Below are 24655 nucleotides of genomic sequence, written 5' to 3'. Positions count from 1 at the left end.
ATTGTCTTCTTTCCTCTCAGTAATTTTAACAGGTTTAACGGCATTTCATTGTCTTGTTTCCTCTCAGTAATTCTAACAGGTTTAACGGCATTTCATTGTCTTGTTTCCTCTCAGTAATTCTAACAGGTGTAAAGGCATTTCATTGTCTTGTTTCCTCTCAGTAATTCTAACAGGTGTAAAGGCATTTCATTGTCTTGTTTCCTCTCAGTAATTCTAACAGTTTAATGGCATTTCATTGTCTTGTTTCCTCTCAGTAATTCTAACAGTTTAAAGGCTTTCATTGTCTTCTTTCCTCTCAGTAATTCTAACAGTTTAACGGCATTTCATTGTCTTCTTTCCTCTCAGTAATTCTAACAGTTTAAAGGCATTCATTGTCTTGTTTCCTCTCAGTAATTCTAACAGGTTTATAGGCATTTCATTGTCTTGTTTCCTCTCAGTAATTCTAACAGTTTAATGTCATTTCATTGTCTTGTTTCCTCTCAGTAATTCTAACAGGTGTAAAGGCATTTCATTGTCTTGTTTCCTCTCAGTAATTCTAACAGTTTAAAGGCATTTCATTGTCTTGTTTCCTCTCAATAATTCTAACAGTTTAAAGGCATTTCATTGTCTTGTTTCCTCTCAGTAATTCTAACAGGTTTAACGGCATTTCATTGTCTTGTTTCCTCTCAGTAATTCTAACAGTTTAAAGGCATTTCATTGTCTTGTTTCCTCTCAATAATTCTAACAGTTTAAAGGCATTTCATTGTCTTGTTTCCTCTCAGCAATTCTAACAGGTGTAAAGGCATTTCATTGTCTTGTTTCCTCTCAGTAATTCTAACAGTTTAAAGGCATTTCATTGTCTTGTTTCCTCTCAATAATTCTAACAGTTTAAAGGCATTTCATTGTCTTGTTTCCTCTCAGTAATTCTAACAGGTTTAATGTCATTTCATTGTCTTGTTTCCTCTCAGTAATTCTAACAGGTTTAAGGCATTTCATTGTCTTGTTTCCTCTCAGTAATTCTAACAGGTGTAAAGGCATTTCATTGTCTTGTTTCCTCTCAGTAATTCTAACAGTTCAACGGCATTTCATTGTCTTGTTTCCTCTCAGTAATTCTAACAGTTTAAAGGCATTTCATTGTCTTGTTTCCTCTCAGTAATTCTAACAGTTTAAAGGCTTTCATTGTCTTGTTTCCTCTCAGGAATTCTAACAGTTTAAAGGCATTTCATTGTCTTGTTTCCTCTCAGTAATTCTAACAGGTTTAACGGCATTTCATTGTCTCGATTCCTCTCAGTAATTCTAACAGGTTTAATGTCATTTCATTGTCTTGTTTCCTCTCAGTAATTCTAACAGGTGTAAAGGCATTTCATTGTCTTGTTTCCTCTCAGTAATTCTAACAGTTTAACGGCATTTCATTGTCTTGTTTCCTCTCAGTAATTCTAACAGGTGTAAAGGCATTTCATTGTCTTGTTTCCTCTCAGTAATTCTAACAGGTGTAAAGGCATTTCATTGTCTTGTTTCCTCTCAGCAATTCTAACAGGTGTAAAGGCATTTCATTGTCTTGTTTCCTCTCAGTAATTCTAACAGTTTAACGGCATTTCATTGTCTTGTTTCCTCTCAGTAATTCTAACAGGTGTAAAGGCATTTCATTGTCTTGTTTCCTCTCAGTAATTCTAACAGTTTAACGGCATTTCATTGTCTTGTTTCCTCTCAGTAATTCTAACAGGTTTAAGGCATTTCATTGTCTTGTTTCCTCTCAGTAATTCTAACAGTTTAACGGCATTTCATTGTCTTGTTTCCTCTCAGTAATTCTAACAGGTGTAAAGGCATTTCATTGTCTTGTTTCCTCTCAGTAATTCTAACAGTTTAACGGCATTTCATTGTCTTGTTTCCTCTCAGTAATTCTAACAGTTTAACGGCATTTCATTGTCTTGTTTCCTCTCAGTAATTCTAACAGTTTAACGGCATTTCATTGTCTTCTTTCCTCTCAGTAATTCTAACAGTTTAAAGGCATTTCATTGTCTTGTTTCCTCTCAGTAATTCTAACAGTTTAAAGGCATTTCATTGTCTTGTTTCCTCTCAGTAATTCTAACAGGTTTAACGGCATTTCATTGTCTTGTTTCCTCTCAGTAATTCTAACAGGTTTAACGGCATTTCATTGTCTTGTTTCCTCTCAGTAATTCTAACAGGTGTAAAGGCATTTCATTGTCTTGTTTCCTCTCAGTAATTCTAACAGGTTTAACGGCATTTCATTGTCTTGTTTCCTCTCAGTAATTCTAACAGGTTTATAGGCATTTCATTGTCTTGTTTCCTCTCAGTAATTCTAACAGTTTAACGGCATTTCATTGTCTTGTTTCCTCTCAGTAATTCTAACAGGTTTAACGGCATTTCATTGTCTTGTTTCCTCTCAGTAATTCTAACAGGTTTAACGGCATTTCATTGTCTTGTTTCCTCTCAGTAATTCTAACAGGTTTAACGGCATTTCATTGTCTTGTTTCCTCTCAGTAATTCTAACAGGTTTAAGGCATTTCATTGTCTTGTTTCCTCTCAGTAATTCTAACAGGTTTAACGGCATTTCATTGTCTTGTTTCCTCTCAGTAATTCTAACAGGTGTAAAGGCATTTCATTGTCTTGTTTCCTCTCAGTAATTCTAACAGGTTTAAGGCATTTCATTGTCTTGTTTCCTCTCAGTAATTCTAACAGTTTAACGGCATTTGATTGTCTTGTTTCCTCTCAGTAATTCTAACAGTTTAACGGCATTTCATTGTCTTGTTTCCTCTCAGTAATTCTAACAGTTTAAAGGCATTTCATTGTCTTGTTTCCTCTCAGTAATTCTAACAGTTTAAAGGCTTTCATTGTCTTCTTTTCTCTCAGTAATTCTAACAGTTTAACGGCATTTCATTGTCTTCTTTCCTCTCAGTAATTCTAACAGTTTAAAGGCATTCATTGTCTTGTTTCCTCTCAGTAATTCTAACAGGTTTAACGGCATTTCATTGTCTTGTTTCCTCTCAGTAATTCTAACAGGTTTAACGGCATTTCATTGTCTTGTTTCCTGTCAGTAATTCTAACAGTTTAAAGGCATTTCATTGTCTTGTTTCCTCTCAGTAATTCTAACAGTTTAAAGGCATTTCATTGTCTTGTTTCCTCTCCGTAATTCTAACAGGTTTAACGGCATTTCATTGTCTTGTTTCCTCTCAGTAATTCTAACAGGTGTAAAGGCATTTCATTGTCTTGTTTCCTCTCAGTAATTCTAACAGGTTTATAGGCATTTCATTGTCTTGTTTCCTCTCAGTAATTCTAACAGGTTTAACGGCATTTCATTGTCTTGTTTCCTCTCAGTAATTCTAACAGGTTTAAGGCATTTCATTGTCTTGTTTCCTCTCAGTAATTCTAACAGGTTTAACGGCATTTCATTGTCTTGTTTCCTCTCAGTAATTCTAACAGGTTTAAGGCATTTCATTGTCTTGTTTCCTCTCAGTAATTCTAACAGGTTTAAGGCATTTCATTGTCTTGTTTCCTCTCAGGAATTCTAATAGGTGTAAAGGCATTTCATTGTCTTGTTTCCTCTCTGTAATTCTAACAGTTTAACGGCATTTCATTGTCTTGTTTCCTCTCAGTAATTCTAACAGGTGTTAAGGCATTTCATTGTCTTGTTTCCTCTCAGTAATTCTAACAGGTGTTAAGGCATTTCATTGTCTTGTTTCCTCTCAGTAATTCTAACAGGTGTAAAGGCATTTCATTGTCTTGTTTCCTCTCAGTAATTCTAACAGTTTAACGGCATTTCATTGTCTTGTTTCCTCTCAGTAATTCTAACAGTTTAAAGGCATTTCATTGTCTTGTTTCCTCTCAGTAATTCTAACAGGTTTAACAGCATTTCATTGTCTTCTTTCCTCTCAGTAATTCTAACAGGTTTAACGGCATTTCATTGTCTTGTTTCCTCTCAGTAATTCTAACAGGTTTAACGGCATTTCATTGTCTTGTTTCCTCTTAGTAATTCTAACAGTTTAAAGGCATTTCATTGTCTTGTTTCCTCTCAGTAATTCTAACAGGTTTAACGGCATTTCATTGTCTTGTTTCCTCTCAGTAATTCTAACAGGTGTAAAGGCATTTCATTGTCTTGTTTCCTCTCAGTAATTCTAACAGGTGTAAAGGCATTTCATTGTCTTGTTTCCTCTCAGTAATTCTAACAGGTTTAACGGCATTTCATTGTCTTGTTTCCTCTCAGTAATTCTAACAGTTTAAAGGCATTTCATTGTCTTCTTTCCTCTCAGTAATTCTAACAGGTTTAAGGCATTTCATTGTCTTCTTTCCTCTCAGTAATTCTAACAGGTTTAACGGCATTTCATTGTCTTCTTTCCTCTCAGTAATTCTAACAGGTTTAACGGCATTTCATTGTCTTGTTTCCTCTCAGTAATTCTAACAGTTTAACGGCATTTCATTGTCTTGTTTCCTCTCAGTAATTCTAACAGGTTTAACGGCATTTCATTGTCTTGTTTCCTCTCAGTAATTCTAACAGTTTAACGGCATTTCATTGTCTTGTTTCCTCTCAGTAATTCTAACAGTTTAACGGCATTTCATTGTCTTGTTTCCTCTCAGTAATTCTAACAGTTTAAAGGCATTTCATTGTCTTGTTTCCTCTCAGTAATTCTAACAGTTTAAAGGCTTTCATTGTCTTCTTTCCTCTCAGTAATTCTAACCGTTTAACGGCATTTCATTGTCTTCTTTCCTCTCAGTAATTCTAACAGTTTAAAGGCATTCATTGTCTTGTTTCCTCTCAGTAATTCTAACAGTTTAAAGGCATTTCATTGTCTTGTTTCCTCTCAGTAATTCTAACAGGTTTAACGGCATTTCATTGTCTTGATTCCTCTCAGTAATTCTAACAGGTTTAATGTCATTTCATTGTCTTGTTTCCTCTCAGTAATTCTAACAGTTTAAAGGCATTTCATTGTCTTGTTTCCTCTCAGTAATTCTAACAGTTTAAAGGCTTTCATTGTCTTCTTTCCTCTCAGTAATTCTAACAGTTTAACGGCATTTCATTGTCTTCTTTCCTCTCAGTAATTCTAACAGTTTAAAGGCATTCATTGTCTTGTTTACTCTCAGTAATTCTAACAGGTTTAACGGCATTTCATTGTCTTGTTTCCTCTCAGTAATTCTAACAGTTTAAAGGCATTTCATTGTCTTGTTTCCTCTCAGTAATTCTAACAGGTTTAACGGCATTTCATTGTCTTGTTTCCTCTCAGTAATTCTAACAGTTTAAAGGCATTTCATTGTCTTGTTTCCTCTCAGTAATTCTAACAGTTTAATGGCATTTCATTGTCTTGTTTCCTCTCAGTAATTCTAACAGGTTTAACGGCATTTCATTGTCTTGTTTCCTCTCAGTAATTCTAACAGGTGTAAAGGCATTTCATTGTCTTGTTTCCTCTCAGTAATTCTAACAGGTGTAAAGGCATTTCATTGTCTTGTTTCCTCTCAGTAATTCTAACAGGTGCAAAGGCATTTCATTGTCTTGTTTCCTCTCAGTAATTCTAACAGGTGTAAAGGCATTTCATTGTCTTCTTTCCTCTCAGTAATTCTAACAGGTTTATAGGCATTTCATTGTCTTGTTTCCTCTCAGTAATTCTAACAGGTTTAACGGCATTTCATTGTCTTGTTTCCTCTCAGTAATTCTAACAGGTGTAAAGGCATTTCATTGTCTTGTTTCCTCTCAGTAATTCTAACAGGTTTAACGGCATTTCATTGTCTTGTTTCCTCTCAGTAATTCTAACAGGTGTAAAGGCATTTCATTGTCTTGTTTCCTCTCAGTAATTCTAACAGGTGTAAAGGCATTTCATTGTCTTGTTTCCTCTCAGTAATTCTAACAGGTGTAAAGGCATTTCATTGTCTTGTTTCCTCTCAGTAATTCTAACAGGTTTAACGGCATTTCATTGTCTTGTTTCCTCTCAGTAATTCTAACAGGTTTAACGACATTTCATTGTCTTGTTTCCTCTCAGTAATTCTAACAGTTTAAAGGCATTTCATTGTCTTGTTTCCTCTCAGTAATTCCAACAGGTTTAAGGCATTTCATTGTCTTGTTTCCTCTCAGTAATTCTAACAGGTTTAACAGCATTTCATTGTCTTGTTTCCTCTCAGTAATTCTAACAGGTTTAACAGCATTTCAATGTCTTGTTTCCTCTCAGTAATTCTAACAGGTTTAAGGCATTTCATTGTCTTGTTTCCTCTCAGTAATTTTAACAGGTTTAAGGCATTTCATTGTCTTGTTTCCTCTCAGTAATTCTAACAGTTTAACGGCATTTCATTGTCTTGTTTCCTCTCAGTAATTCTAACAGGTTTAAGGCATTTCATTGTCTTGTTTCCTCTCAGTAATTCTAACAGTTTAAAGGCATTTCATTGTCTTGTTTCCTCTCAGTAATTCTAACAGGTGTAAAGGCATTTCATTGTCTTGTTTCCTCTCAGTAATTCTAACAGTTTAAAGGCTTTCATTGTCTTCTTTCCTCTCAGTAATTCTAACAGTTTAACGGCATTTCATTGTCTTCTTTCCTCTCAGTAATTCTAACAGTTTAAAGGCATTCATTGTCTTGTTTCCTCTCAGTAATTCTAACAGTTTAACGGCATTTCATTGTCTTGTTTCCTCTCAGTAATTCTAACAGTTTAACGGCATTTCATTGTCTTGTTTCCTCTCAGTAATTCTAACAGTTTAACGGCATTTCATTGTCTTGTTTCCTCTCAGTAATTCTAACAGGTTTTAAGGCATTTCATTGTCTTGTTTCCTCTCAGTAATTCTAACAGGTGTAAAGGCATTTCATTGTCTTGTTTCCTCTCAGTAATTCTAACAGGTTTAACGGCATTTCATTGTCTTGTTTCCTCTCAGAAATTCTAACAGGTGTAAAGGCATTTCATTGTCTTGTTTCCTCTCAGTAATTCTAACAGGTGTAAAGGCATTTCATTGTCTTGTTTCCTCTCAGTAATTCTAACAGGTTTAACGGCATTTCATTGTCTTGTTTCCTCTCAGTAATTCTAACAGGTTTAAAGGCATTTCATTGTCTTAACGACATTCACATCAGTATACCATATCAAGCAAAGGTCCATGTTTTTTATAGAAATTGCTTTCAAACAATACACCCCCTCCCCACCCTCCAGTAATGTGTGGAAGCTTCTATATAAATTATTATAGAATCATGGGAGTACTTTTAGGTACATATTCCTGACAGGTTGTCTTCACTGGGCATGTGACAGATTGTCTCCACAGGGCATGTGTCAGATTGTCTTCACTGGGCATGTGTCAGATTATCTTCACTGGGCATGTGGCAGATTGCCTTCACTGGGCATGTGGCAGATTGCCTTCACTGGGCATGTGTCAGATTGCCTTCACTGGGCATGTGTCAGATTGTCTTCACTGGGCATGTGTCAGATTGCCTTCACTGGGCATGTGTCAGATTGCCTTCACTGGGCATGTGTCAAATTGCCTTCAGTGGGCATGTGTCAGATTGCCTTCACTTGGCATGTGTCAGATTGCCTTCACTGGGCATGTGTCAAATTGCCTTCAGTGGGCATGTGTCAGATTGCCTTCACTTGGCATGTGTCAGATTGCCTTCACTGGAAATGTGTCAGATTGCCTTCACTGGGCATGTGTCAAGATATTGTGACAATGTGAAATTGTGTTTCTATCCCATAGCAAAACAAAATTTAGAGAAATAACAAAATTGAAAGTTGATGCATCATAAAGTACTTCTACATGTAGCCAAATTTCTTTTATTTATAACAGAAATTAGTACAATGTACATCATTATACTGATATATATTCCTAGAAAGCAAGTGTCACCTGTAGGTGGGATTCCAACGAGACTGGCAGTGACAGAGAAAGACAGATGTAAAGAATGAGATTGAGAAAGTGAAAGACAAACCAACACAGACAGACAGATGAACAAACCAACACAGACAGATAAATCAACAGAGACAGATAGACAAACCAACAGAGACAGATAGACAAACCAACACAGACAGATAGACAAACCAACACAGACAGATAAATCAACAGAGACAGATAGACAAATCACCAGAGACAGATAGACAAACCAACACAGACAGATAGACAAACCAACAGAGACAGATAGACAAACCAACAGAGACAGATAGACAAACCAACAGAGACAGATAGACAAACCAACAGAGACAGACAGACAAACCAACACAGACAGACAGACAAACCAACATAACAGACAGACAAACCAACACAGACAGATAGACAAACCAACACAGACAGATAGACAAACCAACACAGACAGATAGACAAACCAACAGACAGACAAACCAACAAAGACAGATAGACAAACCAACAGAGACAGATAGACAAACCAACAGAGACAGATAGACAAACCAACAGAGACAGATAGACAAACCAACAGAGATAGATAGACAAACCAACACAGACAGATAAATCAACAGAGACAGATAGACAAACCAACAGAGACAGATAGACAAACCAACAGAGACAGATAGACAAACCAACACAGACAGATAGACAAACCAACACAGACAGATAGACCAACACAGACAGATAAACCAACACAGACAGATAGACAAAACAACAGACAGATAGACAAACCAACAGATAGACAAACCAACAGAGACAGATAGACAAACCAACACAGACAGATAAATCAACAGAGACAGATAGACAAACCAACACATACAGATAGACAAACCAACAGACAGACAAACCAACACAGACAGACAAACCAACAGACAGACAAACCAACACAGACAGATAGACAAACCAACAGACAGACAAACCAACACAGACAGATAGACAAACCAACAGACAGACAAACCAACACAGACAGATAGACAAACCAACAGATAGACAAACCAACAGAGACAGATAGACAAACCAACACAGACAGATAGACAAACCAACACAGACAGATAGACAAACCAACAGACAGACAATCCAACAGAGACAGATAGACAAACCAACACAGACAAACCAACACAGACAGATAGACAAACCAACAGATAGACAAACCAACACAGACAGATAGACAAACCAACAGACAGACAAACCAACACAGACAGATAGACAAACCAACAGACAGACAAACCAACACAGACAGATAGACAAACCAACAGACAGACAAACCAACACAGACAGATAGACAAACCAACACAGACAGATAGACAAACCAACAGATAGACAAACCAACACAGACAGATAGACAAACCAACAGACAGACAAACCAACACAGACAGATAGACAAACCAACAGACAGACAAACCAACACAGACAGATAGACAAACCAACAGAGACAGACAAACCAACACAGACAGATAAATCAACAGAGACAGATAGACAAACCAACACAGACAGATAAATCAACAGAGACAGATAGACAAACCAACAGAGACAGATAAATCAACAGAGACAGATAGACAAACCAACAGAGACAGATAGACAAACCAACAGACAGACAAACCAACACAGACAGACAAACCAACAGACAGACAAACCAACACAGACAGATAGACAAACCAACACAGACAGATAGACAAACCAACAGACAGACAAACCAACAGAGACAGATAGACAAACCAACAGACAGACAAACCAACACAGACAGATAGACAAACCAACAGATAGACAAACCAACACAGACAGATAGACAAACCAACAGACAGACAAACCAACACAGACAGATAGACAAACCAACAGACAGACAAACCAACACAGACAGATAGACAAACCAACAGACAGACAAACCAACACAGACAGATAGACAAACCAACACAGACAGATAGACAAACCAACATAACAGACAGACAAACCAACAGGGACAGATAAATCAACAGAGACAGATGAATCAACACAGACAGATAGACAAACCAACACAGACAGATAAATCAACAGAGACAGATAGACAAACCAACAGACAGACAAACCAACACAGACAGATAGACAAACCAACACAGACAGATAAATCAACAGAGACAGATAGACAAACCAACAGACAGACAAACCAACATAACAGACAGACAAACCAACAGAGACAGATAGACAAACCAACAGGGACAGATAGACAAACCAACACAGACAGATAAATCAACAGAGACAGATAGACAAACCAACAGACAGACAAACCAACACAGACAGATAGACAAACCAACACAGACAGATAGACAAACCAACACAGACAGACAAACCAACAGAGACAGACAAACCAACAGAGACAGATAGACAAACCAACAGACAGACAAAGCAACACAGACAGATAGACAAACCAACAGACAGACAAACCAACACAGACAGATAGACAAACCAACAGACAGACAAACCAACACAGACAGATAGACAAACCAACAGACAGACAAACCAACACAGACAGATAGACAAACCAACAGATAGACAAACCAACACAGACAGATAGACAAACCAACAGATAGACAAACCAACACAGACAGATAGACAAACCAACACAGACAGATAAATCAACAGAGACAGATAGACAAACCAACAGACAGACAAACCAACACAGACAGATAGACAAACCAACACAGACAGATAGACAAACCAACACAGACAGACAAACCAACAGAGACAGACAAACCAACAGAGACAGATAGACAAACCAACAGACAGACAAACCAACACAGACAGATAGACAAACCAACAGACAGATAAACAAACCAACAGACAGATAGACAAACCAACAGGGACAGATAGACAAACCAACACAGACAGATAGACAAACCAACAGATAGACAAACCAACACAGACAGATAGACAAACCAACAGATAGACAAACCAACACAGACAGATAGACAAACCAACACAGACAGATAAATCAACAGAGACAGATAGACAAACCAACAGACAGACAAACCAACACAGACAGATAGACAAACCAACACAGACAGATAAATCAACAGAGACAGATAGACAAACCAACAGACAGACAAACCAACACAGACAGATAAACAAACCAACACAGACAGATAGACAAACCAACACAGACAGATAGACAAACCAACAGACAGACAAACCAACACAGACAGATAGACAAACCAACAGACAGACAAACCAACACAGACAGATAGACAAACCAACAGACAGACAAACCAACACAGACAGATAGACAAACCAACAGATAGACAAACCAACACAGACAGATAGACAAACCAACACAGACAGATAAATCAACAGAGACAGATAGACAAACCAACAGACAGACAAACCAACACAGACAGACGGACAAACCAACACAGACAGATAAATCAACAGAGACAGATAGACAAACCAACAGACAGACAAACCAACACAGACAGATAGACAAACCAACAGAGACACACACGGACACATGAACAGATAGAGACTGACCGACAGAAAGATCCCAATATGTTTTCTGTTTTGCAGGTCAAACAATGAATGGTGCTGTGTAGCTTACCGTCTGCATCTTCGGACTCAGACAATAGTGTGCTGGTGTCTTCACTGTATTTTATAAAGTACTCCTTCTGGTAAAATTGTCTTGGTTTCTTTATTACAATAAAGAAGCTAAAATAAAAACAAATTCATATTTAATGCATGGGTTCTCTCTTTTACTTATATGTTTATAATGACTATATATATATATATATATATATATATATAGTCACATACAATAATACATTTTATGTGTAGCTATGTCACTTTTTGATATCTTTACAAATTGTAATGATCATAGCCATTTCCTCATGAAAGCGATGCATAAGTGAACAATGTGATTATGAATCTTGATACGTACAGTACATGTATTTTAACGGCTGGGAATTCCAACAGAGATTAAAGTAGAATGTAAATATAAGAAATAAATTTCAGTTTTGAAAATAAACGTGGCTGCTTCATGAAGCGTTGTAGTTCATACCCTTAAGGATTTTCAAAAATGAAATTTCTTAAATGCATGCTTATTATGTACCGGGTATGTATACTGTTAATGCGTTATAAAGGAGCCCTGGAGAAGACTAGTGTCTTGGAATAATCAGGTAACCTTCTACAAATGAAGTGCTATCATTATTATTATTACTATCATTATTATTATTATTATAAGACAGTTACCTTATAAACATGATGACTGGAACTACAGTCATCACGAGTAATGTTGACCTCGGTGTCAGACCAGCTGACGTCAGACCCGCATAAGATAAAGCACCAAATATCCCAGCACCACCCGTTCCTGACGAGTATGCAGATATCACATTTCTGAAATGAAAATGCTAGATAATCAGTTCAACATCATGATTGTTCAGAGAATTCAAAGTATATTACTATCAAGGCTGCATTTGGTTTTTTTTTATCTCAATAATAGACGTCGTTTATTTCTGATAAATGCAAATCGGTTTCTCCGATGCATCACTTATGTGGATGATTTTGACTGGAATTAAGGCTTAATATTATATCTAAAAAATGGTATTTTTGATGTTGAAGATATTTGCTGACATTTACAGTATACAGATATTCTAATCTACTATCAAAACATGACAATTTACTTAAAATTAGATTCTTTACAGTAACTCTGTTTTCTTACATGCATATTGCTAAACAAAGACCTTGAAAGAAAAAATAAGGATTGATTGATCAAAGGTCATCACCTGGGGTCACCAGACAATGACTCTCAAAGCAGTGATAGACTCTTGTGTTGCGAAATACAGTCAAACCTTGTTATCTCGACCTCAATGGGACCAAGATAAAACTTCGAGATATCCAAGGATTCAAGATATCGAGGGTAAAATACTTAAAGAACAAGTTGTCGGGACTTCCGAATCACTTCCACATATCCCCGCTGTTCAAGATATCAGTGTTTGAGACCCCGAAGTTCAACTGTATGTTAATGAAGCTCAGTTATAATTCTAAACTTCAATCAGATTTCTAAACATGATTGTAGGCATCGGTTTCTTTTGTTTTTTTCCATAATGGCATCGGTCAGTCCACATCCCTTTGTAATTTTCTATGACTCAATAAAGTTCTACTGAAACAGATGATAATATTTACTTTTCAAAATATGAAGAAAATCCAAAATAAGTGGTCTCTCCTAAACCTCCACTTATACTGGCACAAACCACACCTGAAAAACATCAATCAATTCAAAAATTACATACATACAGTTAAACAAAGTTACATCAAATACACTTATAATGAATTCACTCTTACAGCGAAGTGATTCTTATTCCCTGTAGTTTTAATGTATCATTAAATAACATAACTATTTATAAACAACTTTCATAGATAATAATTGTTCTGAAATTGACATGATATGTATGGGTAGCTTTGTAGTCAGCACAATTCAAAAATATTTTCTCATTTGATTGATTGATTGATTGTATATTGTTTAATGTCCCGATCGAGAATATTTCACTCATATAGACATCACCATTGACGGTGAAGGGCTACAAAATTTAGGTCTATGCTCGGCACTTACAGCCGTTGAGCAGGGAGAGATCTTTATCGTGCCACACCTGCTATGACATGGGGCCTCGGCGGTCTCATCCGAAGGACCATCCCATTTAGTCACCTCTTACGACAAGAAAGGGGTACTGGGGACCTATTCTAACCCAGATCCCCACGAGCATTTCTCATTTGAGGGGAAGGGTCATAATCAGAAAATATTCCAAACTTCTTTTAAATGACTGCTTCATTGTCTCTACAACTTTGAGGATATTGCAAATACCGAGACCTGAAAAACACAGGCACTAAATGTATACCTCACAGACCGAGACCTGAAAAACACAGGCACTAAATGTACACCTCTCCGACCGAGACCTGAAAAACACAGGCACTAAATGTCCATTAGCATTTCCTGTATCTTAAGGAGGTACTCTACATCGTCATATTGGCTGACTTCCATTTAAAATATGAATCAAAATAGAAATATCAGCAATATTTGTCTATTCATTTCTAAAATCATTGCCTAACTGAGTAGCTCAGTAGGTTAGCTATCGATTGCTGAACTGTAGATCGCGGGTTCAAGCCAAACAGGGGTTTTAAATTTTTCTCAGATTGCTTTCAACTAAAACTGCATTTTTTGACTAAACAATGTAAATCTGAAAGTTTTCAATTTCAAAATATTGTTGTACATATCCTCTATTTTTCATCTATACATGAATCAAATTTATCTGGTGTGGCATGTCTCCTTAAATTGATAGTGTGAAGATGTAAAATATATCTCTGATTTTACATTTTGCTTCTATCATTTGAATTCTTGTGTGTTGACAGACCTGCAAGAAATGCAGCAGTCCAAAATTTGTTTAGATTATTAACAAAAGAATCAAAATTTTCTCAGGGTGAGGAAGAGAGAGGGAATATCATTCAATACGCCTCCCTAGCTGACTGACCGATCTTCTGAGCCAATATTGTTCCTTACCTAAAATACTCATCCATATTCCGGTGGAGAAAGACACTACCAAGAAACTAGCCAATGAAAACAGCACACACACCAAAACACGTATCCTGAAATAGGCATGTATTCACATTCTGTAAAACTCTTTCTGATACTACAATTACTCATAGTACATTATCAAATCATATAATATCAATAAAACTTCATAATGCTCATCAAATAACTGGATGTCAATTGATTAGAATAGCTGATTGAGATACGGACTTCTTAGGTGGTGATTGGAGACAGTTCAGAACACTCTAGGTGAAAAATTGTCTGTTTTTTTGTTACCCGATTGCCCTATCCACTTCACTGCTGAGTCGCATTTGCTTTTACACAGATGGTAGAGAAAAATTAAGCTCAATTCCATCAATCATCATTTAATCTTAGTCTGATTAAAATGAACTAACTTAAATTATTGACAAACATTTACATTTGGATGACAGTGAATTCATTACCGTATCCACTAGTTTAAAAGAAAACACACCCAATAATTATCTTAGTTAACAATTGTGAATAACACCCCCAACCCCACAAGGCACATTAGATGGTGGGAAAAATAGTGAATTAGAATAAATGGTTTTAAAGATATAATCTGAACAATGACTATATAACACCACACCCTCAAAATGACCAAAAAATTCTAGAATTTCCTAGAATGTGAAAAAATCTCAATCAAAACTGCAGGTGCACAACTTCAGTAATCATATAAGTTATACATAAAGATTAAAATCATATAAGATATACATAAAGATTAAAATCATATAAGTTATACATAAAGATTAAAACCATATAAGATATACATAAAGATTAAAATCAGATCTATTCATATAAGATATACATAGAGATTAAAATCAGATCTATTCATATAAGATATACATAAAGATTAAAATCATATAAGTTATACATAAAGATTAAAATCATATAAGATATACATAAAGATTAAAATCATATAAGATATACATAAAGATTAAAATCATTAAGGAATGACTTTAATTCTGGGGCAAGTTATACTCGTAAACCTGGTTTGGGTCAGTGTACTGACCCAAACCAGGTTATACGAGTATAACTTGCCCCAGAATTAATATCATTCCTTATAATTTAATGCAAGAGACAAAGATGCTAACCTTCGTTTATCAAAATGTACATAAACTCGGAAAAATACAAGTCAACTAAGCCACGCAATGATTTACTTAGCAACAGCGACACGAAGCGTCTACAGTAGCTGCGAAGCCGAAGGTCACCATCTTTAATCTTAGTTCTACGGAGCCTAGCCATTCATCAAAATACTGTATCGAAAGTGAACTTTATCATGAGAGAAAATATGCATAGACTATCCATGCAATGCGTATTTCGCTGCCCTTTAGAGATAGAGATCGACTTTGAAGTCGCTCATCTCCGACAGATTGAGAAAATACGGGAAGTTATACATAAAGATTAAAACCATATAAGTTATACATAAAGATTAAAATCATATAAGTTATACATAAAGATTAAAACCATATACATGTAAGTTATACATAAAGATTAAAATCATATAAGTTATGCATAAAGATTAAAACCATATAAGATATACATAAAGATTAAAATCAGATCTATTCATATAAGATATACATAGAGATTAAAATCAGATCTATTCATATAAGATATACATAAAGATTAAAATCATATAAGTTATACATAAAGATTAAAATCATATAAGATATACATAAAGATTAAAATCATATAAGTTATACATAAAGATTAAAATCATATAAGTTATACATAGAGATTAAAATCATATAAGATATACATAAAGATTAAAATCATATAAGTTATACATAAAGATTAAAATCAGATCTATTCATATAAGATATACATAGAGATTAAAATCAGATCTATTCATCAGACTAAGTGTTAAAGTTTCACTCATATACGATATACATAAAGATTAAATCAGATTTATTCATCAGTGTTAAAGTTATACTCTGGACAAATTACATCTACAGACGGATGGACAGACGGACAAGATGATTCCAGTATACCCCTCTCCCCCGAACTTTGTTTGCAATGGGTTTTTATGGTAATAAATTTTATCTATACTTGCCTTCCACCTACCACATATAAAAAGTATTAACACATGCATTTTCCAAGATTTATAGAATGCAGACATTTTCTTGTTTTATTTAATAGCCTTATAAAATAATATACATGTCAATAAAATAGATCTTCCACACTGACAATACAATTTCTGTTTTAATTCCTTCAATTCATTTCTACTTACTTGTAACTAATGTGAAGAATAAAGAAGGGGGCAGTCAGTTTTATCAACAGCGTCGGAATGATATCAGCCAATAAAATCGCCTGTAACAAATGCTGATTTAGTTCTTCACGTTTCTGAAATCGCTTTTAAACAACAGCAAACAAAAGATAAAGATACGTTGCTTAATTAAATTTTCTACTTAGTAATTTTCAAAATTTTGCTATTCTATTTATAAACATTTCAGTATCTAAAGGCTATTATAACATGAGCAATATTCGGAACCGACTTACCCCAGTAGAAATCTCATTACATTCCAAGTATGTCACATTAGTCGTCGCTGGAGTACTGACTGTGGAGACCTGAAATACATACACCACGAAAATAGTCCCAACATTTATCCATGTTCATCAGAAATCATTAACATTAATTATCTGTTCTTCCTTAGAGTTAATTAACAGTATATCTGACAATGGAAAACAAAATCCTGGAAATCCTTTTTCTGGCTGTAACGGGTTTGCTTACAAGTAATTAATATTGATATATTGTTATTGATCATGATGAAACCGCCGGACCTTATTCTACGAAATGACATACACAACATTTATAAGCACCTTGAAGTTGGGTGTGAGTACAGTATTTGATCTATATCAAAAAGTCAGAAGGTCATTTCTACTAATAATTACATTTTCCCCCATGTGACCTGGAACATAACCTCAAGCTTTGTGACAGTGGGTCGCTGATTGAAGCATTGGCTCTTATGATGTGAAGGTTGTAGGTTTGAGTCCAGCTTTGTAATTTGGCCATGCCAAACCAAGACGTATCAGAAAGTTGTGACTGTTCCTTCACAAAACACTCTGCATTCAGAAGTGAGAGTCATATGGATCTTTTGGAAAAGACCTGAAATGTCATGCAGGTGTGGCATGATAAAGAACCCTCACTGCTCTGGCCTTTTGTGCTCAGCATTAGGTCTAGAGGACCTCCCCACTTTAGCTGTGATATAAGGCCCCCGATGATTTTGTAAAACATCAATGTTTGAATTATACCATTTATAATGCCCCAATATATTCATCAATACCTTAACTTAGAAGGTTGGCATTTTATCTTACTGATAAGTCTGTTAACATCAGTCCGTCTGCTTTTGTTAAATCTGATATTCATTGAATGCCCAGTTTTTAAAGACTTTAATTATATTGAGTATAAGGTTGTCCAGATTTCTCTTTTCTACTATTATAAGTCTTTCTTGTAATAAAAATATTATATCCAAAAGGCAAGCCTGAACAATCTTGTGCTGGTGATGAAATCCATAAAAATAAATATCATAAAAATTTGCAGAAACTATGTTTTTTTTCCACCTCATTTTATACCTGTGTTGACCTTGGATAATAATTCTGTAGTTTTCAAACTAATGGTGACCTTTTAAAACTTAGTTTTCTACCCTTATCTTCCAATATTCCAGGGGAAAAGGACTGCACTTACTGGAGATACAATTCAGTGTTTAATATTTACCAAAAATTATAATAGATAAATCAATTTTTCTTTGAAAAGGGGGTGGTAAAAAGGGACCACAAGCTAAAGATAAGCGGGGAGGTCCTTTGTGGTATTTCTCCTACAGCTGGTAACATCTCGATATGAGTGAGAATTTTTTCAAAGGGACATAAAACAAACAAACAAAACACTTCAAAAATATTTCCTTTTCACAAGGAAAGACATCTTCATTAGATAAAATTTATTATTTCCTTCAGTTTAGAGCACTTTAATCCAAGTTGAATATAAAGTGGGCAAAAAGTTCTCCAGTCTAAATATTTCAAATCAATTCTGATGTCTGAGAGTCTTACGTTTAGATTTGGTGTGTCTTTTTCTTCTTGGTCTTTTAGAATGTCATGTGCAGTACTCAGCATGATCACATAGGCAAAATTATTACACAACCCCAGTAACCTACAGTAAATATAAAATAAACAAAATTAATAACTTGTGGTTATGAAAACATAACACAACCTCAGTGACCTGTATCAAAAATAGCATTACATAATCCCTCAAACAAGTTGTACAGATAGCATTACCTAATCCCAGTCACCAGTGGTATAATAAGGTAAATATGACATTGAAACGGTTATTACATATTCATACCTATATATCATGTAGCACAAGTATAGCACAGACATGATTACATACTCTGGTTCCCTTCCCTATTCTCTGTTATTTTACACTCTGGTTCCCTTCCCTATTCTCTGTTATTTTACACTCTGGTTCCCTTCCCTATTCTCTGTTATTTTACACTCTGGTTCCCTTCCCTATTCTCTGTTATTTTACACTCTGGTTCCCTTCCCTATTCTCTGTTATTTTACACTCTGGTTCCCTTCCCTATTCTCTGTTATTTTACACTCTGGTTCCCTTCCCTATTCTCTGTTATTTTACACTCTGGTTCCCTTCCCTATTCTCTGTTATTTTATACTCTGGTTCCCTTCCCTATTCTCTGTTATTTTACACTCTGGTTCCCTTCCCTATTCTCTGTTATTTTATACTCTGGTTCCCTTCCCTATTCTCTGTTATTTTATACTCTGGTTCCCTTCCCTATTCTCTGTTATTACATACTCTGGTTCCCTCCCCTATCCTCTGTTATTTTATACTCTGGTTCCCTCCCCTAACCTCTGTTATTAAATACTCTCATACCTTCCCAATCTTCTGTTATCACAAACCCTATAAACTCTATAAAATTTTGTGCTACCTATCATTGCTGATGAACAAACAGATGGAAGGATGGACACAGTGATTACTAGAGCTTCAAACCATTACTGTGCCTCCATTACAATCACAAAACAAGATGAGATCTCAGAGTAAAACGATCAAACAAAAGCTGGAGTACTCGCCAGAAACAGCTAGTGTACTCACCAGAAACAGCTAGTGTACTCACCAGAAACAGCTAGTGTACTCACCAAAAACAGCTAGTGTACTCACCAGAAACAGCTAGTGTACTCACCAGAAACAGTTAGTGTACTCACCAGAAACGGCTAGTGTACTCACCAAAAACAGCTAGTGTACTCACCAGAAACAGCTAGTGTACTCACCAGAAACCAGCCAGGTTCCTCCATTTCTGAGCGGAAGTTAACTGCGGGTCTAGAATAAAACGTTAAGATGAAATGATCATCACAGTGTTAATGACTTCATCGCTGTTTACTTTATTTTGAATGTTTACCTGATACTAATACTGTAACATCAGTACATTATTATAGACAATATTAATCATCAATATTATCATATCACTAACTTTATATCATTTATATATACTTATAGACCAGTGCTTGAAGCTAACTTTTTATGTCAACAATCTAGCCGGACTGATCGGGTATAATTTCAACCAGTCAGCAGAAAAATTTACCAGTCCAACAGAGTTTTCCAGAAATAACCAGAACTTCGTTCAGGGGGTATAATTAAACATGTTTCGTTAATGTTATCAAAATAAAATTTAACTAAATATGCCTCACACAATATTGTAACATTTATGTGAGATTTATATTTATTGACTGGGTTTGTCTGATATTTACAGAGGAATGACAAATGCATGTATATAAGATTCCATAAATATATTTTCCAAAATGATGCTTTAGAAAATTAACCAGTCCCATTGGACTGACTAAAACAAATGTATGTCAGTCCGCCAGACTTTGAACCTGCACCAGTCACAGACTGACGGGCATATGTTAATTTCGAGCCCTGTAGACAATATTAATCATCATTATTATCATATCTCTAACATTATATCATCTATACAATCAAGAACAGCGTAATTACTCCGGATATATTGAAATTCAGGGGAACAATCTTTTTCTTTCAATATAACCGAAGTTCAAAATAAGTGAAATTAGTCTCGTGCAACTAGATGCTCTACTTAACCGACGAGCGGAGATTTGTGGGGACAGCTGAGTGCCTGGTTGAACGAGACTAAAGCGAAATCAGAAATGTCTACCATATCGGAGGCTTCATCTGGCATCTCAATCTCGATTACGAAAGCAGAAATATGAATTTATTACATTACACAATTTACAACATTTAGATAACTGAGTGAATTTAGTCCACTGGAGATTTTTATTTTTTTTAAAATCTGAGTTTTGTTAACTTTTGTTTCTTATTGAGCTGACCAAGAATGAATATTTCAAATTCCGATGTCTACAAAAATTTCGTCGTCTACTTTAGGTAGCATCTGTTTATAATCTTTTTTTTATTATAATTTATCAAATTTACACATACAATTTCGAGGTTGATTGTACGTCACATTTTCATCCGGAATTTCGTTTTTGCTCTCGTCGCTGATAGTTCCCTTGCAGTATGTACATGTATATAATATCGGCAATAAGTTCTTCCCTAGAAACGATCGCCGTGAAAACGTTTGACACACGTGTATGTCTAACATCAGAATTTCAGAACCATTTTTATAAAAAAATAAAGTTCAATAAAATAAACAAGTGGCATCATGTTGTCTGTAAAGACATTGTTGTTGTTCTCGTCAGATGTTATAGACTTTATTTGGAGATTTTAATGTGAACCCAGTCGTGCAAAAACTATTTTTAATGCACTGTGATGGCGATAAGGTGTTTGAAATTACTAGGGTTAAGCAAAATTGTCATATCAGATTTTGACTTCAAATTCTTATATCTATTGCAGTTATTAATTTATATTTGGTGTCCAATGATAAAGTTTTCCTTTTTTGTGGGGAGGTCAAATTTTACAAATGATCCTGTCATCAAGCTGTTAAAGAGTGATTATACCCCACTGTTATTTCATTCCTATAAAAACACGCAATGAAAAGTAATTCACGGGAAAGCAAGTAACTGACACCCACCTGTGTAATTATGAGGCCACCAACCTGGACGACTACCTTCGCAGGTGACTTCAATATAGCCGTTATAAAAACAATACATTATCTACCCAGCGGACCGATAATCGATTTCAAAGTAAGCGATATTCAATATAAGCAATTTCAATTTAACGGACATTTTAATGCAAAGAAAATGAGAGACTGAGACTGGGGATTTTGTTTTCTTCAAAATAAGCGATATTTCAAAATAAGCAACTTCAATATAAGTGGAGTAAGCTGTATATACTATCCTGTGGGGATATGGGTTAGAATGGGTCCTCAGTACCCCTTGCTTGTCGGAAGAGTTTACTAAATGGGGCAGTCCTTCGGATGAGACCGCAAAATCCGAGGCCCTGTGTCACAGCAGGTGTGGCACGGCAAAGATCCCTCCCTGCTCAAAGGCTGTAAGCACCGAGCATAACCCAAAATTTTGCAGCCCTTCATCGGCAATGGTGACGTTTCCATATGAGTGAAAAATTCTCGAGAGGGACATTAAACAATATTCAATCAATAAATCATGTTACATATACTTATAGAAAAAATCAATCCCCATTATTATTATATAATTAATACAGTATCATTTATATACTCAAAGATTATCAATCACTATTATCATTGCATCATTACTTTATTGCTCATATATACCATCAATAAGATAATAGTACTTTATCATATATACCATCAATAAGATAATAGTACTTTATCACATATACCATCAATAAGATAATAGTACTTTATCACATATACCATCAATAAGATAATAGTACTTTATCACATATACCATCAATAAGATAATAGTACTTTATCATATATACCATCAATAAGATAATTATGTACTTTATCACATATACCATCAATAAGATAATAGTACTTTATCACAATATACCATCAATAAGATAATAGTACTTTATCACAATATACCATCAATAAGATAATAGTACTTTATCACGTATACCATCAATAAAATAATTATGTACTTTATCACATATACCATCAATAAGATAATTATGTACTTTATCACATATACCATCAATAAGATAATAGTACTTTATCACATATACCATCAATAAGATAATAGTACTTAATCATGTATACTAATATTACTGATGGATATCTTTTATGTTTGAAATAACAATGCAACCCAGTTTTTTTTAATAGTTATCTTATCATAAAATGCATTTTTCTATTATAGTTCGGTTTATTTATCCATCTATTGTAAATTTAACTGGTAACTGGTGTGTTGACTCTGCATGGCCACAACCCCATCCCACCCCCCACAAACCCTCAGGAGCTGGGTGTTAAATGTTGTAAAAGCACTTACCTAGCTATTTGTTTTTCAAAGATGATCACCTGTCCCTTGTTATAAATTAATTACTGGTCAGGGTTGATTACTGGTTGGGAGTTTAATTACTGTGTCAAGTTATATTATCCTAGTCCTATTGGTACAGACTCCTGCAGTACTGACAGACATACAGACTTACAGCACCATACCGTGATACAGCACCATACCGTGATACAGCACCTCTATGACGGGCATATAAAAAGGCTGTGCAGGGAAACGTAAACATTTTCAGAGAAGGAGAAAATAATGAGCAGAAAATGTAATGGTAATGTCACTATTCGTATCATGAAACATCAGTAAAAGTTTCAAATAGAAATAGCTCTCTCCATCTCTCCCCCTTTCTCGCACTCTCCCTCTCTTTCCTTCTTTCTATCTCTCTTGCTCTCTCTTACATGGACTTTAAGATACATGTAATACCGACATAATATGAGTGGCAATGTTTTCATGTCGTGTTACAATCTGATCAAAATCAAACCTTCACTATAGCTCTTTTTTTATTTTGAATGTCGCATGGATCAAAAAAAAAAATGATGTAGGACAGATTTGAATTTAATCTGACTCATGGCCATGTCAATAAATTCTAAATGATCTAAATCAATATATATACACATTCAATCACAGGTTCTTGTCATGAAATAAATATGTCTTGCATTACAAACTCTATCCTCTCAAACACTGAGGTGTACCATACATAGCACAGAAAAAACCTATGAAGTTCTATGTAGATAAAGATAATACAAAGTCCTGGTAAAGGGGTGGTCTATTGAAAAATTTAAATAGTCACTGACTTTATAAATTGACTGAGTCAATTCACAGGTGCTTGGGCCCTCTTAACATATGAATCCACATCTAACCTTGCAGAGGGAGAAACTGCCCTCTCACAGCCCAAAGGGCTGTAAGAGCGGAACTCTACCTATAGTTAAACACGTATATACATGTTTAAAAGGAAAATATGAAAAACTAGTGAAAAATTAACAATTTATACTTATGGCACTTGAAAATTTTGGTCAAAATGGCATTACATGTACAATTCGAATGCAAGCGCAAGGACACATGTATATATTTCACCATTTTGTATCTTTTGTACCCAAGCTCACGTCATTCTGAGATGTTACATGAAATATGGAAAAGCATGTAAACAACACTTTCTCCATCATATAATCACTTCTCGATTGTACCAGGTATCTTATGTTTGTAAATTTGATAAACACTGATGCTAAATATGACATTACAATGCACTTCTTACATAAATTGCATAGTATTTCCCGTGTTCAATGAATAAGCGGATCTAAAGGTCTAAAGTCATGTAACAAGATGTTTAAGATTCTTTGACAGCTGCCCATACACGGCCGGATAACTTGGGATTTTCTTTATCCAGTTAATGAGTTATAGAGATATGAATACCAATACCAGTGATGTTCCTGCATTTTTTACAAGGGTCCTGTGGCTTTCGACAATTTTTCCCAATTCGATTTGTAAAATCTAAATAAAAAACTATGTAAACTTACCTGCCATATCATAAGTACTTATGTAATGTGCTTCCTCCGAGAGAAAGAGTTCTTTTCGACATCTGAAACAGTGTCAGTTAAAGATAACCTAAACACTAAACTCAGACTTAATGATCAAGTTTGACAGTTCTAGTTGTCACAAGCCAAACATACCTCCGAGATAGGAGAGTGACCCTTAACTTTCAAATTAGTTCGTTCACGAAATGTATTATAGTTTTCATTCACGATTTTTTTTTTTTTTAAATATTTGGGAGAAAAAGAAAAGAAAGGATGTAATTAATGAGCATTTTATCACATATAAGCAAAACCATAAACAAAATAGTTAAAATGATGTAA

At 35.1% G+C, this 24655-nt stretch overlaps 1 protein-coding gene across 2 annotated transcripts in view; it reads right to left on the bottom strand.

The window, feature by feature from the left end:
• The window catches only part of LOC125655902 (battenin-like), a 33663-nt gene extending 9160 nt beyond the window's left edge, over positions 1-24503 (bottom strand). The window contains exons 1-9 of one of the 2 annotated variants that reach the window (XM_048886433.2): positions 24320-24503; positions 19683-19731; positions 18453-18552; positions 16908-16976; positions 16639-16718; positions 14361-14446; positions 12992-13064; positions 12059-12202; positions 11412-11518 (exon numbers count right to left, since the gene is read on the bottom strand). In XM_048886433.2, coding sequence (XP_048742390.1) covers positions 11412-11518; positions 12059-12202; positions 12992-13064; positions 14361-14446; positions 16639-16718; positions 16908-16976; positions 18453-18552; positions 19683-19731; positions 24320-24326 — 715 coding nt within the window. In that variant the 5' untranslated portion in view covers positions 24327-24503. Of the gene's footprint in view, positions 1-11411; positions 11519-12058; positions 12203-12991; positions 13065-14360; positions 14447-16638; positions 16719-16907; positions 16977-17300; positions 17515-18452; positions 18553-19682; positions 19732-24319 lie in introns of those variants that run through there. The other variant, XM_048886435.2, reaches the window with a different exon arrangement.
• Positions 24504-24655: the final 152 nt, after the last annotated feature.

This window comes from Ostrea edulis, chromosome 7, assembly GCF_947568905.1.
Source record: "Ostrea edulis chromosome 7, xbOstEdul1.1, whole genome shotgun sequence".
NCBI classification, from domain to species: domain Eukaryota; kingdom Metazoa; phylum Mollusca; class Bivalvia; order Ostreida; family Ostreidae; genus Ostrea; species Ostrea edulis.
Note: the sequence above shows the minus strand (reverse complement) of the source record. Positions and strands in the feature narration are given on the sequence as shown.